This window comes from Exophiala mesophila (assembly GCF_000836275.1).
Source record: "Exophiala mesophila strain CBS 40295 unplaced genomic scaffold supercont1.5, whole genome shotgun sequence".
Lineage (NCBI taxonomy): Eukaryota > Fungi > Ascomycota > Eurotiomycetes > Chaetothyriales > Herpotrichiellaceae > Exophiala > Exophiala mesophila.
The window spans coordinates 985,205-1,003,159 of NW_015622508.1; the positions used below are offsets into that span (position 1 = coordinate 985,205).

The following is a 17,955-nucleotide window of genomic DNA, read 5'->3' on the forward strand; positions in this document are numbered from 1 at the left end:
TAACGATTAATGGGTGAAAAACCAGCATTCTAGCTGACACTAAAATACTAGGGCAATCACCTCCGTATTCGCACCTATATAGTCACGTGAATTTCTCCGCCAAGGCTCTGCTAGCGTCAATTCCTGAATTGAACTCGAAGCTCCTTCAATCTTCAACTCCCGATTCTCAAAGCATCTACATTCGATCAATCTCCCCTCCTCCTCCACTCCATCTCATCGCTCCTCTGCTTCTCGGAAGGCTTTTGTTCTAGCTTCACGAGTAGGCAAGATGATGTCAAGAAACCTTCTGCGCCAATCCGGCCGCCTTGCCGGTGCTGTCACGGCCTCCGGTAGAATAGCTTCGGTAAGCTCCATTTCCTGCTCAACCTATTCAAAAGAGCTTCAAACCACCTCGCAAGCACCTGCATGAGCTGCAAGAATCCTCTTCGAAGCTCCAACAGTGATCTAGAGGCCTTGAAAACCCTTATCCAACGTGACCAGACCACTGATCAAATATTTTTCCAGACCCGCGTGGTTGCCCCCTTCAACGCGGCCACCAAACAGATCCGATCATACGCCGCCGATGCCAAAGCCTCCCCCACTGAAGTTTCCTCAATCCTCGAGCAGAGAATCCGTGGTGTTCAGGAAGAAGCTGGTCTTGCCGAAACTGGCCGTGTCTTGTCCGTCGGTGACGGTATCGCCCGTGTCCATGGTTTGAGCAATGTCCAAGCCGAAGAGTTGGTTGAGTTCTCTTCTGGTGTCAAGGGAATGTGCATGAACTTGGAAGCTGGCCAAGTCGGTGTTGTGCTCTTCGGTTCCGATCGTTTGGTCAAGGAAGGTGAGACTGTCAAGCGTACTGGCCAGATTGTGAGTATACCCTTGGAGCTACCACATTATTCGATATACGACTAATAACATCTAGGTCGATGTCCCCGTCGGCGAGGCCATGCTTGGTCGTGTCGTTGATGCTCTCGGTAACCCCATCGATGGAAAGGGTCCCATCAAGACCGATAAGCGATCCCGAGCTCAACTTAAGGCCCCTGGTATCCTTCCCCGACGATCCGTCAACCAACCTGTACAGACTGGTCTCAAATCTGTCGACGCCATGGTACCCATTGGTCGTGGCCAGCGTGAGTTGATCATTGGTGATCGTCAAACCGGAAAGACTGCCGTCGCTCTTGATGCTATGCTCAACCAAAAGAGATGGAACAGCAGCAACGATGAGACCAAGAAACTCTACTGCGTCTATGTTGCCGTTGGACAAAAGCGATCCACTGTTGCCCAGCTCGTCAAGACCCTTGAGGAGAATGATGCTATGCGTTATTCCATCGTCGTTGCTGCCACTGCTTCTGAGGCCGCTCCTCTCCAATACATTGCTCCTTTCACCGGTATGTTGACCTTGAAATACTTCTCATCTGCTAACTTCTTCTGTAGGCACTGCTTTGGGGGAGCACTTCCGTGACAACGGCAAGCATGCCTTAATTATTTATGACGATCTTACGAAACAAGTAAATTTTGTCCATATCACTGTTTTCTTGTATTACAATACTGACTACCGACGCAGGCCGTGGCATACCGTCAGATGTCACTCCTATTGAGACGACCACCTGGTCGTGAGGCCTACCCGGGTGATGTGTTTTATCTTCACTCTCGATTGTTGGAACGTGCTGCCAAGTTGAACGACAAGCATGGAGGTGGATCTTTGACGGCTCTACCCGTCATTGAGACTCAGGGTGGTGATGTGTCTGCTTATATTCCCACCAACGTCATTTCCATCACCGATGGCCAGATCTTTTTGGAAGCCGAACTTTTCTACAAGGGTGTCCGACCTGCCATCAACGTCGGTCTTTCCGTCTCTCGTGTCGGCTCCGCTGCTCAGCTCAAGGCCATGAAGCAGGTCGCTGGTTCCCTGAAACTCTTCTTGGCCCAATACCGAGAAGTCGCAGCTTTCGCCCAATTCGGCTCTGATTTGGATGCTGCCACTAAGCAAACCTTGAACCGTGGTGAACGTCTGACCGAGCTGCTCAAGCAGAAGCAATACTCACCTATGGCTGTCAACGAAATGGTTCCTCTGATCTACGCTGGTGTCAACGGTCACTTGGACAGTGTGCCCGTCGCCAAGATTCTGCAGTGGGAGTCTGATTTCCTCGCCCACCTCAAGTCTGACCAGCAAGAGCTGTTGGCCAGAATCGATAAGGAAGGTCAGCTCAGCAAGGATCTCGAGGCTCAATTGAAGGATGTGGTTGTCTCTTTCACCAAGACCTTCACCTCATAGGTATGCTAGCTCGTACTCTAGGTATTATCTATCATACTGACCGAGACAGACGTGGAGAAGTTCCAAAAAAGAATCGCTTGTACAAATCTCCGGCTTGATTGAAGATGGACTTCGAATGCTCCCCTAGCGACATCTACAGAGCGATGCTGCCAACATGTGCAAGATGGGCCTGCGGAGTAGTTTAGGAAGTGTCGTTGTGTATTTAGATACATCCTCCCAATCCTCAATCAATTTCATATGTTACTGATGTGCATGTGGTGCTATCTTGATGTTGTGGACGCCTAAGTCAAGTAGAGAAGTCGATGGGAAAGGCTGAAGCCCTAAGCAGTCTGGAGAGATGGCTGGCATGGTCCTATCCCAATCATTTCGGGTGAGCATTAACTCGACCAGCGGAAAATGTCTCTCAAATGCATAGGTCTGTGCATGCAACTTGATTCGATCATGAGGTGCCTCGTGACAACACCGCTCTTCAATTTTGATATCGACACATTCCTGGCCCACCACAGCAATCGTTATCTTGATTGTTCCGAGACAAAATACCCGATAGAAACCCCGGCGTTTTCCTGGAGTATAACTAACCCTACAACCACCAGAGTCCCTCTAGACACTCGAATGGCCGCCTCCATCTCATCATTCAAGCAGCATATACACTCATGTAAGTCGCTTAGAATTGGGATCATTGAGGCAAACATGTCTTGGCGGCTCAAGTGTTGGCAAACAATTGGCGACTTGTGGAACTGATTTATTACTTGGTTCACGCCGATGATATCTAGATCCTTACCCCTGTCTTCTGCAGAAGGAGCTGAGTTGCTAGGCAGATCTCATTGGCAGTCGACACGCAGTACGGCTCTAGGTGTCACACCGGTCCTAAAGCGAGGTCTGAATTACCACTTTTCACCACGGGTTCCTGCGGCTGAATCATGTCTCTCGCCGTACCAATCATGGAGGATCGAAACTGGCCCAATAACGTTGGAGAGAGAGAAAATTGTATTTTACCTGCAGCAGTCGTGTCCACCGATGACAGGCCAGACAGGGTTCGGTTGTTTGGTACTTGCTCCATGGGATGTAGATATCCTCCAACGATGTGGACATCCTCCAGCAGCTGGCCGCGAATTTCCTTAGGCAGACGCCATTACCATGTTGTTCGAGGAAAATACAGCAACTCGTCAAGCCCATGTTTGACAGTATTGACCTTCAAAATGTAGCATAAGTGGACGCCTTCACGAGCTCATCCAGCACAAGATCGACAAGTCTTTCTCTTCTCGATCCTTGCCTTTTTTCGCTAGGACTAAAGCTCCGGGAAACACAATCAAGGCTAGTCTATTCTCATGGCTTCCTGGGGCATTCACACTCCCACCTCGGGCTTTTCAGGGAGGCAAGGAAGAGGAAGCAGCTGGCGTGGAGGAAGGGGAGGGGACAGAGGAGTACGCGGCAGGGGTTCAACAGAACAACGACCGTGTCGACACTTTTCGACTGGGCGGTGCAGATATGGCTCAGACTGCCATTTCTCTCACGACCTTTCCGCAGACAACAATGGTGAGCGTTGGAGGCAAGAGCGATCAGAACGGCCTGAAGAATCTGTTGAACAAATGAAGGCTAAAGATAACTACCTGTCTTGGAAAAGGATCCTCAAGTCTCCATATCGAATATATGACGAGACTTCCATGTCAGCCCTATGGAACGGGGCACTCACCATATTGAACGGAGATGAACGAGAGTGGAAACAAATGGTCCCGAGGGACCTGGATAACGAAGAATATTTTGGTCGTGATCATATGAGGCAGTTGATGAGCACACGAGTACAATCCGGCGCCTTTGACTCATTCCTTCGACAAATACAACCATTCCTCCTGGTTATAACACACTCCTCTTTCCTCGACTGTCTCTCTGTCGACACCTTCGTCGGCGGGCTATACAACTTCATTGGGGGCACAAATGGCACACGGGCAGTCCCTTTCTTCCAGCATCTTTGTGAGAACTTGGTCCTCGCTCATGTTGAGGAGACCTCTCTGACTGGACCTGCAACCATCGAAACAACCTTGATCGCGGCATCGATCACCCTCCGCGAACTTCTGAGAAGAGAGTCAAGGGCTAGATTCAATGATGACCTCGAAGGTCTCATCGGCTCCATAGAGAATGCGGTCCATCTGATCAATGGAGACGGTCCATCCCACATGACAGCCCTGGTCACGAGCCATATTAGAGAAATGCGTGCGATGATAGCTCGTGCGAGAGGCTTGTTGGCCCCGGAGCAAGAACCACAGGAAGCACATGCCGGGATCATGGCTACGTCAAGATATCCTCGTGTCATGGACATGCCGCGAGACCGTCACGACAACGATAAGGCAGATATCATGAAAATCAAGATTTTTCCAACTCGTGAGGAAATTGTGACTGACGAACCTGACTTCTTACCGTCGACCGACCGAGACGAACCTTCCTTTCTTGCTGATGAAGGTGTGCGCCACATTGACACACATTTCCGCCTCCTTCGTTATGACACGTTCGGTCAACTGAAGGACCTGCTCGGAGGTGTCGCGGATGCGGTGAAGCAAAATCCGAATCTCCCAAAAGTCGACTTGGGTGATTTCAGAGCCAACAAGTACGCCAACGCCTGTATCAGCTACGTTGGTTTTGACAGTCGACAGGGTCTCAGTATGAGCGTCACCTTCACGCAACCACTCATAATGTTTAAAATGCCCGCCTCCGAGAAGATCAAATGGTGGAAGGAATCCAGACGGCTCACTGATGGGGTCCTCCTATCATTTATTTCCTTTCAGGGTGGTGAGCTTCATCCTCTATTCTTCGTCGCGACTGAGACAAAGACAGAGACAAACAAAGACCGCCGCGAAAAGAACAGAGATGATCAAATCACGATCACTGCCAAGCTGGTAGATCACGATGTCGTGAACGTAGAGTCTGCTGTTCGACTCAGCTACGAAAAGGTCAAAGGGTTGCTGATAGAATACCCTGGGGTCTTGCCAGCCACATTTGTAACAATCCTCGAGAATTTGCAAGACATGCAACGACACAGCAGATTGCCTTTCTGCCAATGGATCCTCCCCGGAAAATTAAACGATGCTGGTGGTGCTGCAGAAGTGCATATTCCACCGCCACTCTACTCTCGGGTCCCCGGATTCCGTTTCTCGCTGGAATCTTTGCTCAAGGAAGGCGAACCTCGTGACCCTGGCATCTTTATCGATCCGTTTTCATCAGCAAATGATGCCGACCTTCTCAGTGAGATGGAACGTCGAAGGAATCTGGATCGAGGGCAGTGTCAAGCATTGCTTCAGGCCCTGATTCGAGTATATGTGCTCACCCAAGGGCCGCCCGGGACTGGCAAGTCTTTCCTAGGCATTCAGCTCATGAAAGTCCTGATGCATTGTAAAAAGACAACTGAGTTAGGACCCGTTCTCAGGACGACAAATCGCATCAATGTTCTCCTTACTCGTGCTCAGCACGGCATGTACCTCATTGGTAATGTGGAAACCTATTCGAACATACCAATGTGGCAAAAGGTCATAGAAATGCTCCGGTCTTCTGACTCTCTCGGCGGCTCACTGGGACTTTGCTGCCCGAGGCATCAAGATACAGCCATCCAAGTCTCGGAGCCCGACGACTTTCCAAGGCTCAGTCCTGAAGGAGTTTGCCGATTAGCCTGCATCTGGCGCCTACCCGACCGTGGTCACATGTGCCAGGCCAGGTGTCACTCAGAAAGCATGCACGATGTCTTCGCTTGTCCACAGCCTTGTCGACTCCTCTTTGATCCTTGTAAGCATCCATGCCAGAAGCAAACTTGTGGAGAGGATCGCGGAAAGTGTTGTATAAAGGTGAACGGTGTCCAGCTTCCTTGTGGCCATGTCAAGGATAACGTCTTGTGCCACATTTCCCAAAATCCCACGTCAGTTGTTTGCAACGTCCTGGTCGAAAAGACAGTCCCTGGCTGTAATCACACTGTCGAGGTGGCTTGTAATGTGGACGTCGCTGTGGATCACTCCCTATGTTCAACGCCTTGTGAAAAATTCCTTTCGTGCGGTCACCCTTGCCCCGGCACTTGTGGGAAGTTCAATACCAAGACAGAAACTATCTACAATTTCTCACCAGAAATGCCGAAAACTATGTGGAAGGGCATTTGGAGCATGCAATCACATCTGTCGCAAGCCATGCCATGATGGAACCGATTGCGGTCTTTGTGTCTCTCCTTGCGAAGTCCGGTGTCAACATTCTCGGTGTAAGCTAGTCTGCCACGAAGCATGTGCTCCATGTATCGAACCATGCACGTGGTCGTGCGAACACCAGGGAGCTTGCACCATGCCCTGTTCTGCTCCCTGTAACAGGCTACCTTAACAGGCTACCTTGCGACCAGCGTTGTACCAAAAATCTTCGCTGCGGCCATCAGTGCCCAGGCTTTTGTGGCGAGACTTGCCCTGACCAGTACTGTCACCAGTGTTCGATGAAACAGGATGCTCGAGTGGATCTGCTCGAGTTGAAGACATATGCCGAGGTCGATGTTGATGAACTCCCCGTGGTTGTTCTTGGATGTCGTCACTTCTTCACAGCAGAAAGTCTTGATGGCCTTTTGGTCATGAGTGAGGTGTATGCTGTGGACCACTGTGGCCGGTTTACAGGGCTCGCAGACATCACTGGCGCCTTTGCTGGCGGCGTTCCTCGATGTCCAGATTGCAAATGTCCAGTCAGACAGTACGTGACGCAAAGATACAATCGGGTCATCAACCGTGCTGTTGCTGATGAGATGTCGAGAATTTCCCTTCTTTTCTCCCCCTCAAGGTAGTAATGAGTAGAGCTTTCTTCCTAGAGTACACTTACCACCTTCCCGGACCTACATCACACCTTCCTAGAGCTGGTCTTACCTTCCTGCAGCTACACATCCCACCTTTCTAGACTCGTTACAGGCTACGTGAGCACGTGACACCACGTGATGAGGTATAGACGGCAGGAACCCCTCGTACTGGATATATCCTCTTCCTCCTCCTCCTCCTCTTCTTTCTCTTCTTCTTTCTCCTCCTCCTCTTCTTTCTCTTCTTCTTTCTCCTCCTCCTCTTCTTTCTCCTCCTCCTCTTCTTTCTCCTCCTCCTCTTCTTTCTCCTCCTCCTCTTCTTTCTCCTCCTCCTCTTCTTTCTCCTCCTCCTCCTCCTCCTCCTCCTCCTCCTTTTCCTCTCTATTTCTCTTTAGCAAGCAACCCAGAAGATCAACAACAACACCTACATAGCTATTGTAGCTAGCCAATCCCAGTCATTGAGACTGTAGATCCTTTATCTCTCTTTCCTGCTGTCCTGAGCCCTCCGGCGTGTCTGTAGCAGTCTCGCTACATGACAATGGCACTCGTCGGCGACCTCGTCAACGACCTAACCTAGACAAATCATAATATCAAGGGTCCAGAGTTGTCCGTCAACCAAGTCTTCTACTCTATTCTCCCTTCAAAGCCAGAATTTGATCAAATCTGTGCCGAGAATCCGCTAAAATTCGCCCCCGGCATGCTCTCCGTCCTTGAGTCACCCTCACCGCCCCAGTTCGCCTTCTTCGAGTCTCCTCCTACGCTTGACTCGGATGAAGATCTCTGGGCTGTCTATATTGTCTTGCTCATCTTGAGAGATGGCACGATCCAACAGAAACTTGTCTATACTGGCTCTGGCACCGACTCAATCGACGGTGCGGATGCTAGGCTTGAGGTCTATTCAACTAGAGACTCACCAAAGCTGCCAAGCCGTGTTAGAGCCGCCTTTGACAAAGGTGCCAGACTCCACCATGTTGGTCTGCTCTGCTGGTCTCCATTGCCACCAGTATCGCTGGTGCCCCGTGCCCGAGCACGTTTTCTGGCCGTCGAGGCTCTTTTTACCACTATCTTCTCCTCCAGTCAACATACCACACCATCTAACCAGATCCGAATGATTATCCTTCGACCTAAGTAGAACCGGTCCCACGCGGATTATGGTGGATTAACTTCATATTATCCTACGGAGCGCCCTAGAGAGAAGTGCTATATGGAGGGTGCCTTGGAGAGAGTGCCCTAGAGAGAAGTGCTACATGGAGGGTGCCAGGGAGAGAGTGCCCTGGAGAGAGGTGCTATATGGAGGGTGCTCTGGAGAGAGTGCCCTGGAGAGAGTGCCCTGGAGAGAGTGCCCTGGAGAGGGTGCACTGGAGGCTAGAGAGAGTGTATAGAAGTGATTTCTAGAGCTCTGTAGGCGACTTAGCGTTAGTTGCAGCTGCTACTCGCTACGTATATTTTACTAACATCTTCTAAAGTGTGTAATGGGTGAATGGTTCCGCGACAATGGGAAGCACGCGCTTTTCAAGCTGCCATTCCTGAATGCCGACAAGCTACACGTGGCGGTTGAGGAGAGTCTCAAGATACTGGGAGAGGGATGGTATGAAAGTGTGTCAGCGGAAGAGCTCACTGCCATTAAGCAGGCGACGTTAAGTGGACGGAGTGGCATTGCGACTCATTCTGGCCACTGGTATAACTGTGTCAATGGACATCCGGTACGCATGTTTCCTTTATCCCCGACCTCCTTTCGTCTTGATTTATCTTAGACCTACCCTTATCCCGACATTGAAGGAGGCATTTCACTGATTTAGCATCCATCCAGTTCGCGATCGGAGAATGTGGTATGCCAATGGAACAAGCTCGCTGTCCTGAATGCGGAGCCCCTATTGGAGGATCACATCATCAAGCTGTTGATGGTGTCACGCGCGCTGTAGACATGGAGTCGTGACATATTGACATATGGACTGAGGTTAGATGTGATGGATGAGATTGGTCAGGGGCTTGGTTGAATCACTCGACGGTGGAAAGGAATTTTGAATGGTCACGAGCTGTGCATTTTCGATGGAGGAGGAACGAGTACAGGTCTGGAACATGATCATCAGGGGATGTTCTCCTCTGGGAGAAAGTTAGGAATGATAGTCTCACTGTTGATCTGAACCTTTATATTCTCTTGGTAACCGTCCACCCCTGTTTTATGTGGCCTTGTCTGTATCAAACAATGTCTTGGCACCAATGTAGCGAGGCGAGGCTGAACGACCTTTGACCAATCAGACGGCATTCCAGATTCTCGATTATTTCTCCAACTTTCGCATGCCAGCCTTGTGAGTCAAGAATCAAGATATCAAGAAACAAATCATCTTTCCTCTGCTTGCTACAGTCACCTGTACCTATAGCATTCCTCTATCTGTCAGCCCGATCTGTACCATCTTTTCCCAGCCGCAAGGCCATTATTCGAAAATACTGATCAGGTCGTTCCTGTTGCGCCCTCCTCAGTGGAGACGGCTACCTCGTTTCAACATGGCTTTCAATGCTGCTTCTCACAACATCAGTAAACCTGCTCCACCCACCACTATGTCAAAATGGTACTGACTCATTCTCTGCAGCCGGTAGCCCGACTGGCTCTCCCTCCGGTCCTCCTCCACCTGTGTCCTCCGAAACCACCTCCAAAATCAACGAGGGAGCCAAGAAGGATTCTCTCGGTCAGAATGTGCCTGGCACGGACAAGTTGAACAACAACCAGGGACAGACTGTCATGGGCGAAGCAGGAAAAGAAAAGACTGCCAAAGAAAGTATGCAAGATACCCGCTGATCGCAGTATTGACTGGGATCACTTTGAAATTGCACTGCAAGATATGACTCACAAGAGATCAAGTACCGGATCGCCAGACATGTGGTGTATGACTGGGAAAGTGACTCAAGCTCTTATTAGTGACCATACTTGTAGACAGCCCTTCGTTTACACAATCAAATTCCATATCCTTCCCCCCATGCTGCTCTGTCGTAGAGCAATTCCATTCTGACCATCATGTCTACCGCAGTTGAGAAGGATCGCAAAAAGGCTGAGAAACTCGCAAAGTTCCAAGAGAAACAGTCCAGAAAACAAGCACCCGCTACCAGCGAAGCAAAAGCGCCAAAGGATAAGAAGATCAAGAAACCTGCGGCGGTCGACGCATATGAGCCACAGAAGATCGAGGCCGATCGCTATGAGTGGTGGGAGAGCAAGGGCTTCTTCAAACCCCAATTCACAAAAGATGGAAAGATCAAACCAGAAGGCAAATTTGTCATTCCGATTCCACCACCCAACGTCACTGGTTCACTTCACATGGGCCACGCTCTCACCAATGCCCTTCAAGACACCATGATTCGACATGCCAGAATGCAGGGTAAGACAACAGCTTGGATTCCTGGTTGTGACCATGCCGGCATTGCCACCCAGAGTGTTGTCGAGAAAATGGTCTACAAGACGGAGGGCAAGACACGTCATGACCTAGGAAGAGAAGGTCTCCTCGAAAGAATCTGGACCTGGAAAGAGAAATACCATGGAAACATTACCAATCAACTCAAACGATTGGGAGGTTCAATGGATTGGTCGAGAGAAGCCTTCACCATGGATGACAACCTGTCCCTTGCTGTCCAAAAGACATTCATCGATCTATTTGAAGAAGGCACCATCTACAGAGCCAACCGCCTCGTGAATTGGTGCTCAGCCTTGAGTACCTCTCTATCGAATCTCGAGGTCGACAATAAAGAGCTGGCCGGACGCACCAAGCTGAAGGTTCCCGGCTACGACAAGATGATTGAGTTCGGTGTCCTCACCTACTTCAAGTACCCCATCGACAATGGTGATGCCGCCACCAAGACCTCGACATCTCCTGACCGGTACAAGAACCACGAATTCATCGAGATCGCCACCACCCGTCCTGAGACCATGCTCGGTGATACCGCTATTGCCGTCCACCCCGATGATCAACGATACAAGAGCCTTGTGGGCAAGTACGCCATCCACCCCTTCCTGCCAAATCGGAAAATCATCATTATTGCAGATGAGGAGGTTGAGCAGGATTTCGGTACTGGAGCAGTCAAGATCACCCCTGCGCACGATCCCAGCGATTTCACAAAGGGAAAGAAGCACAACCTAGAGTTCATCAACATTCTCAACGATGATGGTACTTTGAACGAGAACGCCGGTTCTTATGCCGGCCAAAAACGTTTCGATGTGCGTTACGCTGTGATCAATGACCTGAAAGCCCTTGGCCTCTATTCCAAGCAGGAGGACAATGCCATGACAATCCCCATGTGCCAACGTAGCAAGGATGTGGTCGAACCCGTTCTGAAGCCTCAATGGTGGATGAAGATGACTGAAATGGCTCAAGAGGCCGACAAAGCTGTGCTGGATGGCAGAATTAAGATCAAACCTGAGAGTGAATCCCGTCGATATCACTCTTGGATGCAAAATATCCAAGATTGGTGCATTTCGCGCCAGCTCTGGTGGGGACATCGGGCTCCGGCCTACTTCATCCAACTCGAAGACGGCTCCAGCGATGATGCGGATGGAAAATACTGGGTCGCTGCGGCCGACGAGAAAGAAGCACAGTCCAAAGCCGAGAAGAAGTTTCCCAACCAGAAATTCACATTGCATTGGGATGAGGATGTGCTTGATACCTGGTTCTCCAGCGGATTATGGCCCTTCTCAACGCTGGGATGGCCAAAAGAAACATCCGACCTGCGAGAGCTGTATCCCACTTCCATTCTCGAAACTGGTTGGGATATCATCTTCTTCTGGGTGGCTCGCATGGTGATGCTGGGCATCAAGCTGACCGGCGACGTTCCATTCACCGAAGTGTATTGCCATTCTCTGATTCGAGATGCAGAAGGACGAAAGATGTCCAAATCGCTCGGCAACGTCGTTGACCCTCTCGACATCATTCGAGGCATCACACTCGATAACTTGCACAAGACACTCTATTCTGGAAACTTGGATCCCGCAGAAATCGAACGTGCCAAGGCATATCAAAAGTCGGCCTTCCCCAAGGGTATCGAAGAATGCGGTGCTGATGCTCTCCGATTCACCTTGGTCAATTACACAACCGGTGGTGGAGACATTGCATTTGACATCCGGGAAATCGAGGCCAAGCGACGATTCTGCAACAAAATCTATCAAGCAACCAACTTCGCTCTCGGCCGTCTAGGAGATGGATTCGTCCCGAACGCGAAACTCACAGACAATCAGCCCAAGTCATTGGCCGAGAAATGGATCCTGCATCGCCTCAACGTCGCCACCAAGGAAATCAACCGAGCCATGGAAAATCGAGAATTCTCCGTCGTGGCCGGAACTCTGTATCAGTACTGGTTCAACGCTCTCTGCGACACATTCATCGAAAACTCCAAACCAATTCTCACCGCAGAAGCCGCCGCCGCCGACCGAGAATCCGCACAACAGACCCTCTACACCGCTCTTGAAGGAGGTCTCCTGCTCATGCATCCACTCATGCCCTTCCTGACCGAACACCTCTGGCAAAAGCTCCCTCGCCGCCAAGGCGACAGCACCGAAAGCATCATGATCGCCAAATTCCCCGAATACCACTCCGAACTCGACAACGAGGCCGCAGCCCAAGAATACGAATTCATCATGGACGTCGCGGCCGGCGCCCGCAGCTTATTCTCACAATACGGATTCAAAGAACCCGGCAACGTCCTGATCCAAACCTATTCCGACTCTGCATACAAAACAGCATCAGCCGAGAAAACAGCGCTTAAGTCTCTGAGTGGTAAATACGCAGGGGAAATCGAAATCGTTCCTCCACCGAGTGCGGATTCACGTCCACCTCCTGGCTGTGCCCTCCAGAGCATCAATGCCGATGCAGCGGTGTTCTTGAAGATTGTGGGTAGAATTGATATTGACGAGGAGTTGAAGAAGAGAGAGAAGGCGATTGAAGATGCGAAGGTCAAGGTGGAGAAGAGTAAGAAGATTATGAGTGGAGCAGGTTGGGCGAAGGCGAGTAAAGAGACGCGATCGAAGGAACAGGAGAAATTGGCCGATAGTGAAAGTGAAGTGCAGAGACTGCAGGAGGCATTGAAGGATTTGGAGAGGTTGAAGCTGGAGGGTTGAATGAATAGAGAGAGAGGGAGAGAGGGAGGGAGTCTTTTTCTTAACAGATGGTTGTTGATAAGATGACCGCGTAAAAATGAATGTATTGCTACCACTGGTATTGCAAGAGAAGGAAAAGGGGGGGATTTACAGATCCAGATACTTTTCAAATATCACTCACTCACTGTTCGAAACAGAATAGAGCAAGAGGAGGGACGTGGAATAAGGGTCTGCAGAGTACACAAATTTCAGGTTTCAGTTCTCAATTCTCTATACAAAGAGAGATATTCTACATTCATTCCACGAGCCGTGAGAGCTCACGGACCCTTTTAAATCTTACTACTCAACCCCTCGGTCTCTTCAATACGGTAAACATATTTAACCGCCGATGCCTTCCCATCTCTCAAATTCTCCAATCCAGTCTGCACACCATTCAAACCACCTGGAATCACCTCATAAGGATGACCCGAAAACCAACCCTCCTTCAACCCCTTTGCAAACAGCCTAAACCACGCATAACCCAAATCCCCCAAATCATCCGGATTTCCATGCACACTTCCCACAGTGGTAATAGTCTGAGTAATCCCCTTTGGAATCCCCTCGTAACTCTTCCCGGGCAAGACCAACGACAAATGTCCCGCTTCGGGATCCAGAACCTTTGAGATATTTTGATACGAACCCTTTTCACTGACAGCGTCAAATGCATATTTGACTTTCTGACCAGCAGGGACAGCCGCCTTGAGAGCTTGAACGACGGCTTCATCGCCCTTGCGATAATCGATGACGACATCGCCTTTCGATTTGTCGATGAGGGTTTCCACAAATGGGATACCACGGCCAGCGACCGTGATGATCGGGTGGACGTTGGCGTGAGTGAGGAGTTTGACTGCGAAAGCGCCGACTGCGCCAGCGGCTCCGTAGACGATAACGCCGCCTTTACGTGCGTCGTCGCCGGCTTGGGAGACTTTGCCCCATGGTTCGGGGAGGCCAAGGCGGGCGTACAGACCCACGACGGCGGTCATGGCGGCAAGCGGGATGGTGGCGGCTTCTTCGAAGCTGGTTTCCTTGGGGAGGTGGAATGTGGTCTTCTCCCACGCGACGGCGTATTCGGCGAACGAACCGTACGGTTTGCCCATTTCGTGGAATGCGGCGACGCGGTCGCCCGGTTTGAATTCCGTGACGTTGGATCCGACGGAGTGCACGATTCCAGCGATGTCGTCGCCGGTGTTGAGACCGGACATCTTGGGTGCGAATACGATGGGATATTTCCAGTCTTTGGGGTTGGTTCCGGAGACGATGACCTAAGGAGAGAGAAAGGGGGGGAGGATGTTAGTGAAGATTGGGGGAGGGGGGAGGGGGGGAATGGAAGCTAGCTGATGGGATAAATTTACCTTGATCACAAGTTGATTGGGATCCAATTGAATAGGAAGCTGCTTCTCCTCAATCCTGACATCGAGGCCAGTCTTGTCTTTGGTGTAGACATGGGCGGATTTGAATGAGGTAGGCATGGTGGTAAGATGTATTCTGAGGTCCAACCGAGTTCTGATTTAGATGATATCTCGTTTCCTTGACGTCAGTACCAGTGGCAGATGATTGATAGAGAAAGTCCCGAAAAAAGGTAACAGCCAAGTATATCTCAGAGACTGAGAGAAAGTAGTATAGTATTCTATATCAACACAAACCGTATCTCTGTAGAGAGGATTCAGAGCTTCATATGGAGGAGCCCCACGACGATAGATGGCCAAGTATATGTATAAAATGACAAATGCAGACTCGCAAAGTGAGGTGGGGTTTGTGGGAACGGTGGATTAAGACCCCAAGGGTAGGGGTAGAGAGAAAGTCATCGAACGACCATGATCATGACGACTTCACCTCCATGGCGCCATAGACCAGAACCATGAGCATGACATGACATGACCCGATGCCGTGTTTCGCTCACTTCGAAATCCGACTCGGGAATTGTCATGATTGGCATCATGGAGGGGTACCTGGACTGGAGATTAGATTCCAAAGCCAATGAACTTTTAAAGTGGGACAATATAGCGTTATCCGAAAGACTCGGTATGGCGTTTGTTAGATGCCGAGGGATAAGAGAGAGGAGGGGTGGAACGGGAGGGAGGAGTCTTGGATTTTGCACAATATGGATGGATGGATGGATGGAGGGATGGATGGATGGTAGCACTGGTAGTCTGACATTCTGAACGTGTCGGTGGTGACGAGTTAAAGGCTGAGCCGCTTAAGCACATCTAAACTGAAGTAGGAAGGTTTGCCGCTAGGGAGGGGTTTCAGGGCCAGGGACAGTCCAGATAGGGGACATTTGCCGCCCGAGGACGCCTGTGGGCTTACATGATAACCGCGAGTGACACCTAAAGCCCCCTCGGCCCCCCTCGGTCCTTGGAATTCCCACCCCCACTACGCGACAACTCAATGTAAGGTACTTACTCGTGCCATGCCATCCGCATATCTCGATATACGAGGACTCGTAGTTCACTGCGTTGTAATCGTACTCGAATGAGATCGTTCAAATTTCCAGTTCCGAGAAACTAGTTCGATTCATAGACAGAAAGGTAAGCTGACAAGGTACTTGTTGAGCATAGCTGTCCTGTTGCGGCGGATATTCTCATTTCCCATCTTGTGAGACGAATCACCCGCGTACATTGGACAGTCAAAATGATCAAAACTTGAATTTCGTTACAGTTGGAGATGGAGATTGAGTAGATTAGGACTAAGAGTTGGGTGATAGAGTCTGCTGCGGAATACGCCTATTTCCTGGCGTTTCCCATTGCTAACAACAGCAACAATGCCTGGTTTATGGTGATGGCCCGCCCATGCCCATACCTCTATATCCTCCATACAACCCCGCAAGCAGTCCTGATCATGCTTGCCATGTCGGATTCGACCCGGTCCTGGACGTTATCGGTCGAGATTAGCTTTGGGCCGAAACGAGACCATACGATGCTGTGATCATGCTCGGTCGCTTTTGCTCATCGGTGGTCATGTCATCCCACGCCAGAGCGGAGCATCAGTTCTGAATGGTGCTCTCTTTCAAGTGGTCGAATTCGGTTCGATTGTCGTGCTGATTGGCTCGATTGTCGATGCCCAAACATCACCGTCTCAAGAAACGTGGTTTTGGGCATTCGCCTCTTGAGCCATTGATCGGACTGGTGCAAAATATGGGTGTGCCATGGCCTCTTGTGCGGTGAGACGCTCCTACAGACACAAACGTCAGTATCATTTTGGTTTCCGTACAGTCCGACAGACTACTTACCTGATGGTCATATCTCAGTAGCTTATCCAAGAAGTCAATAGCTTCTGGAGTGACGAATCGTTGGTTGTCTGCGTTGACGAAGCTCTGCCATGGCTTTTTGGGGAACCGACCCAGAATATCGTCGTACTGTGCATCCAGCTCGATGTCGTATTTGTCTAGGTATTCAAACAGTTCATCGGTGCCAAGAACCTTTGCAATTTTAACCAATTGGTCCGAGTTGCTTTGTCCGTGGAAAAAGGGTTCCTTTCGGAAGATCATCGAGGCAAACATGGCACCTAATGACCACATGTCGAGTGAATAATCATATTCTTGGTAGTCAACCAGGAGCTCTGGACCCTTGAAGTACCGAGAGGCGACCCGGACATTGTATTCTGTGCCTTGGTGATAGAACTCGGCGAGACCCCAATCAATCAGTCGGAGCTGTAGTATGTCAGTCACCATCCCCATAGCATTAGCGGAAGATCCAAATCAAAAACATACCTTCCTCTTTGCATGATCAATCATGACGTTGTGGGGCTTGACATCTCGATGCATGATTCCTTTACTGTGACAAAAGTCCAAGGCCTTGAGCAGCTCGTTGATGTAGAAGCGAACATCCAAATCGACAAAACGGGGATACAATGTTCGAAAATCCGTGTTATCCACATTTTCGAATATCAGACTCGGTGTTTTCGATTGGCTGTCACGCACAACGTCCAAGAGTGCGACAATGTTGGGACCTCCCGACAAGTTCTGTAGAATTTTGATTTCTCTCTTGATTTTCTTCTTCTTGACCGGTTTGAGGACCTTGATGACACATTTCTGATAGTTGGCGACATTGATGCCCTCAAACACCTCTGAATATTTCCCTCGACCTGGAAAACCACGCAGCAATTCTTAGTTTCATGTTTTGTTTCAAGCGGGGCAGAAATGGACCGTCGCGAGAGGGGGAGGAAAGGATGGATTCCTGCATCACACGTACCAATCTTGCGGACAATTTCGTAGTTTTCAAGAACCCCCCAACTAATAGCCACCGAATCATAGTCCCAGTATGATCGGGGCATGTTGGCGTTGACATCGGCGTAGACTCGCGCCATGGCTACGAGATGCGAAGGGTGGTGAGGGTCGTCAATGGAGGGGCAGGCTCATGCGACAGAAGTGAGCGACCAGATGTGCATTGGTGGGAGACGGGAGGGCGCGGTGAGGATCGAGGTGCAGACGTTCAGGCGCCTCCAGACAGGACAGGTAGAGAGTCACTTGAACGACAATGGAAGGATTCGAGGGACCGGAAGGGTGGGTTGTTGAATGTGGTGGATAATGACAAGTACTTGGTAGGCGGTGTTGGGATGCTATGGGATGGGTTTCGAGGTGGAGTTATATTGAAAGGCGCAGATGCGTACGTAGTACTTAGTGGTGGTAGTAGTCTACTAACTTAGTTAATTTTACTGTGTACCTCGTACCGTGGCAGTGAGTGAGTGCTGTGGCCTGCTTCTCAGCCTTTCCGCAGCCTTTCCGATCTGCTGCGGCCAGATTAGGGTCAAGTTGTTCGTGCCAATGACACATAGCCTGAAGCTGCCCAA

The 17,955-nt window shown here is 50.2% G+C and overlaps 5 protein-coding genes across 5 annotated transcripts; 3 read left to right on the top strand and 2 right to left on the bottom strand.

Moving 5' to 3' along the window:
* Nucleotides 1-135: 135 nt before the first annotated feature.
* On the top strand, nucleotides 136-2,656 carry PV10_07128 (ATP synthase subunit alpha, mitochondrial). Its single transcript, XM_016371990.1, has 6 exons — nucleotides 136-343; nucleotides 505-846; nucleotides 902-1,367; nucleotides 1,414-1,487; nucleotides 1,544-2,254; nucleotides 2,304-2,656. Exons 1-5 carry the CDS (start codon nucleotides 269-271, stop codon nucleotides 2,252-2,254), a joined length of 1,668 nt encoding a protein of 555 aa, XP_016221322.1. The 5' UTR covers nucleotides 136-268; the 3' UTR covers nucleotides 2,304-2,656.
* Nucleotides 2,657-3,918: 1,262 nt separating this feature from the next.
* On the top strand, nucleotides 3,919-8,988 carry PV10_07129 (uncharacterized protein; the record flags this gene model as incomplete). The annotated part of the gene is made up of 5 exons (XM_016371991.1): nucleotides 3,919-5,898; nucleotides 7,648-8,180; nucleotides 8,236-8,377; nucleotides 8,519-8,755; nucleotides 8,863-8,988. The coding sequence occupies 5 exons, from the start codon at nucleotides 3,919-3,921 to the stop codon at nucleotides 8,986-8,988; spliced, it is 3,018 nt and encodes a 1,005-aa protein (XP_016221323.1).
* Nucleotides 8,989-9,367: 379 nt separating this feature from the next.
* On the top strand, nucleotides 9,368-13,468 carry PV10_07130 (valine-tRNA ligase). Its single transcript, XM_016371992.1, has 3 exons — nucleotides 9,368-9,588; nucleotides 9,644-9,829; nucleotides 10,079-13,468. The coding sequence occupies exons 1-3, from the start codon at nucleotides 9,558-9,560 to the stop codon at nucleotides 13,147-13,149; spliced, it is 3,288 nt and encodes a 1,095-aa protein (XP_016221324.1). The 5' UTR covers nucleotides 9,368-9,557; the 3' UTR covers nucleotides 13,150-13,468.
* PV10_07131 (uncharacterized protein) lies at nucleotides 13,426-15,110 on the bottom strand. Its single transcript, XM_016371993.1, has 2 exons — nucleotides 14,520-15,110; nucleotides 13,426-14,429 (listed from the first exon to the last, which is right to left on the bottom strand). The coding sequence occupies exons 1-2, from the start codon at nucleotides 14,634-14,636 to the stop codon at nucleotides 13,458-13,460; spliced, it is 1,089 nt and encodes a 362-aa protein (XP_016221325.1). The 5' UTR covers nucleotides 14,637-15,110; the 3' UTR covers nucleotides 13,426-13,457.
* A 704-nt stretch (nucleotides 15,111-15,814) lies between these two features.
* Nucleotides 15,815-17,741, bottom strand: PV10_07132 (casein kinase II subunit alpha). The gene is made up of 4 exons (XM_016371994.1): nucleotides 17,358-17,741; nucleotides 16,877-17,250; nucleotides 16,397-16,816; nucleotides 15,815-16,338 (listed from the first exon to the last, which is right to left on the bottom strand). Exons 1-4 carry the CDS (start codon nucleotides 17,470-17,472, stop codon nucleotides 16,243-16,245), a joined length of 1,005 nt encoding a protein of 334 aa, XP_016221326.1. The 5' UTR covers nucleotides 17,473-17,741; the 3' UTR covers nucleotides 15,815-16,242.
* Nucleotides 17,742-17,955: the final 214 nt, after the last annotated feature.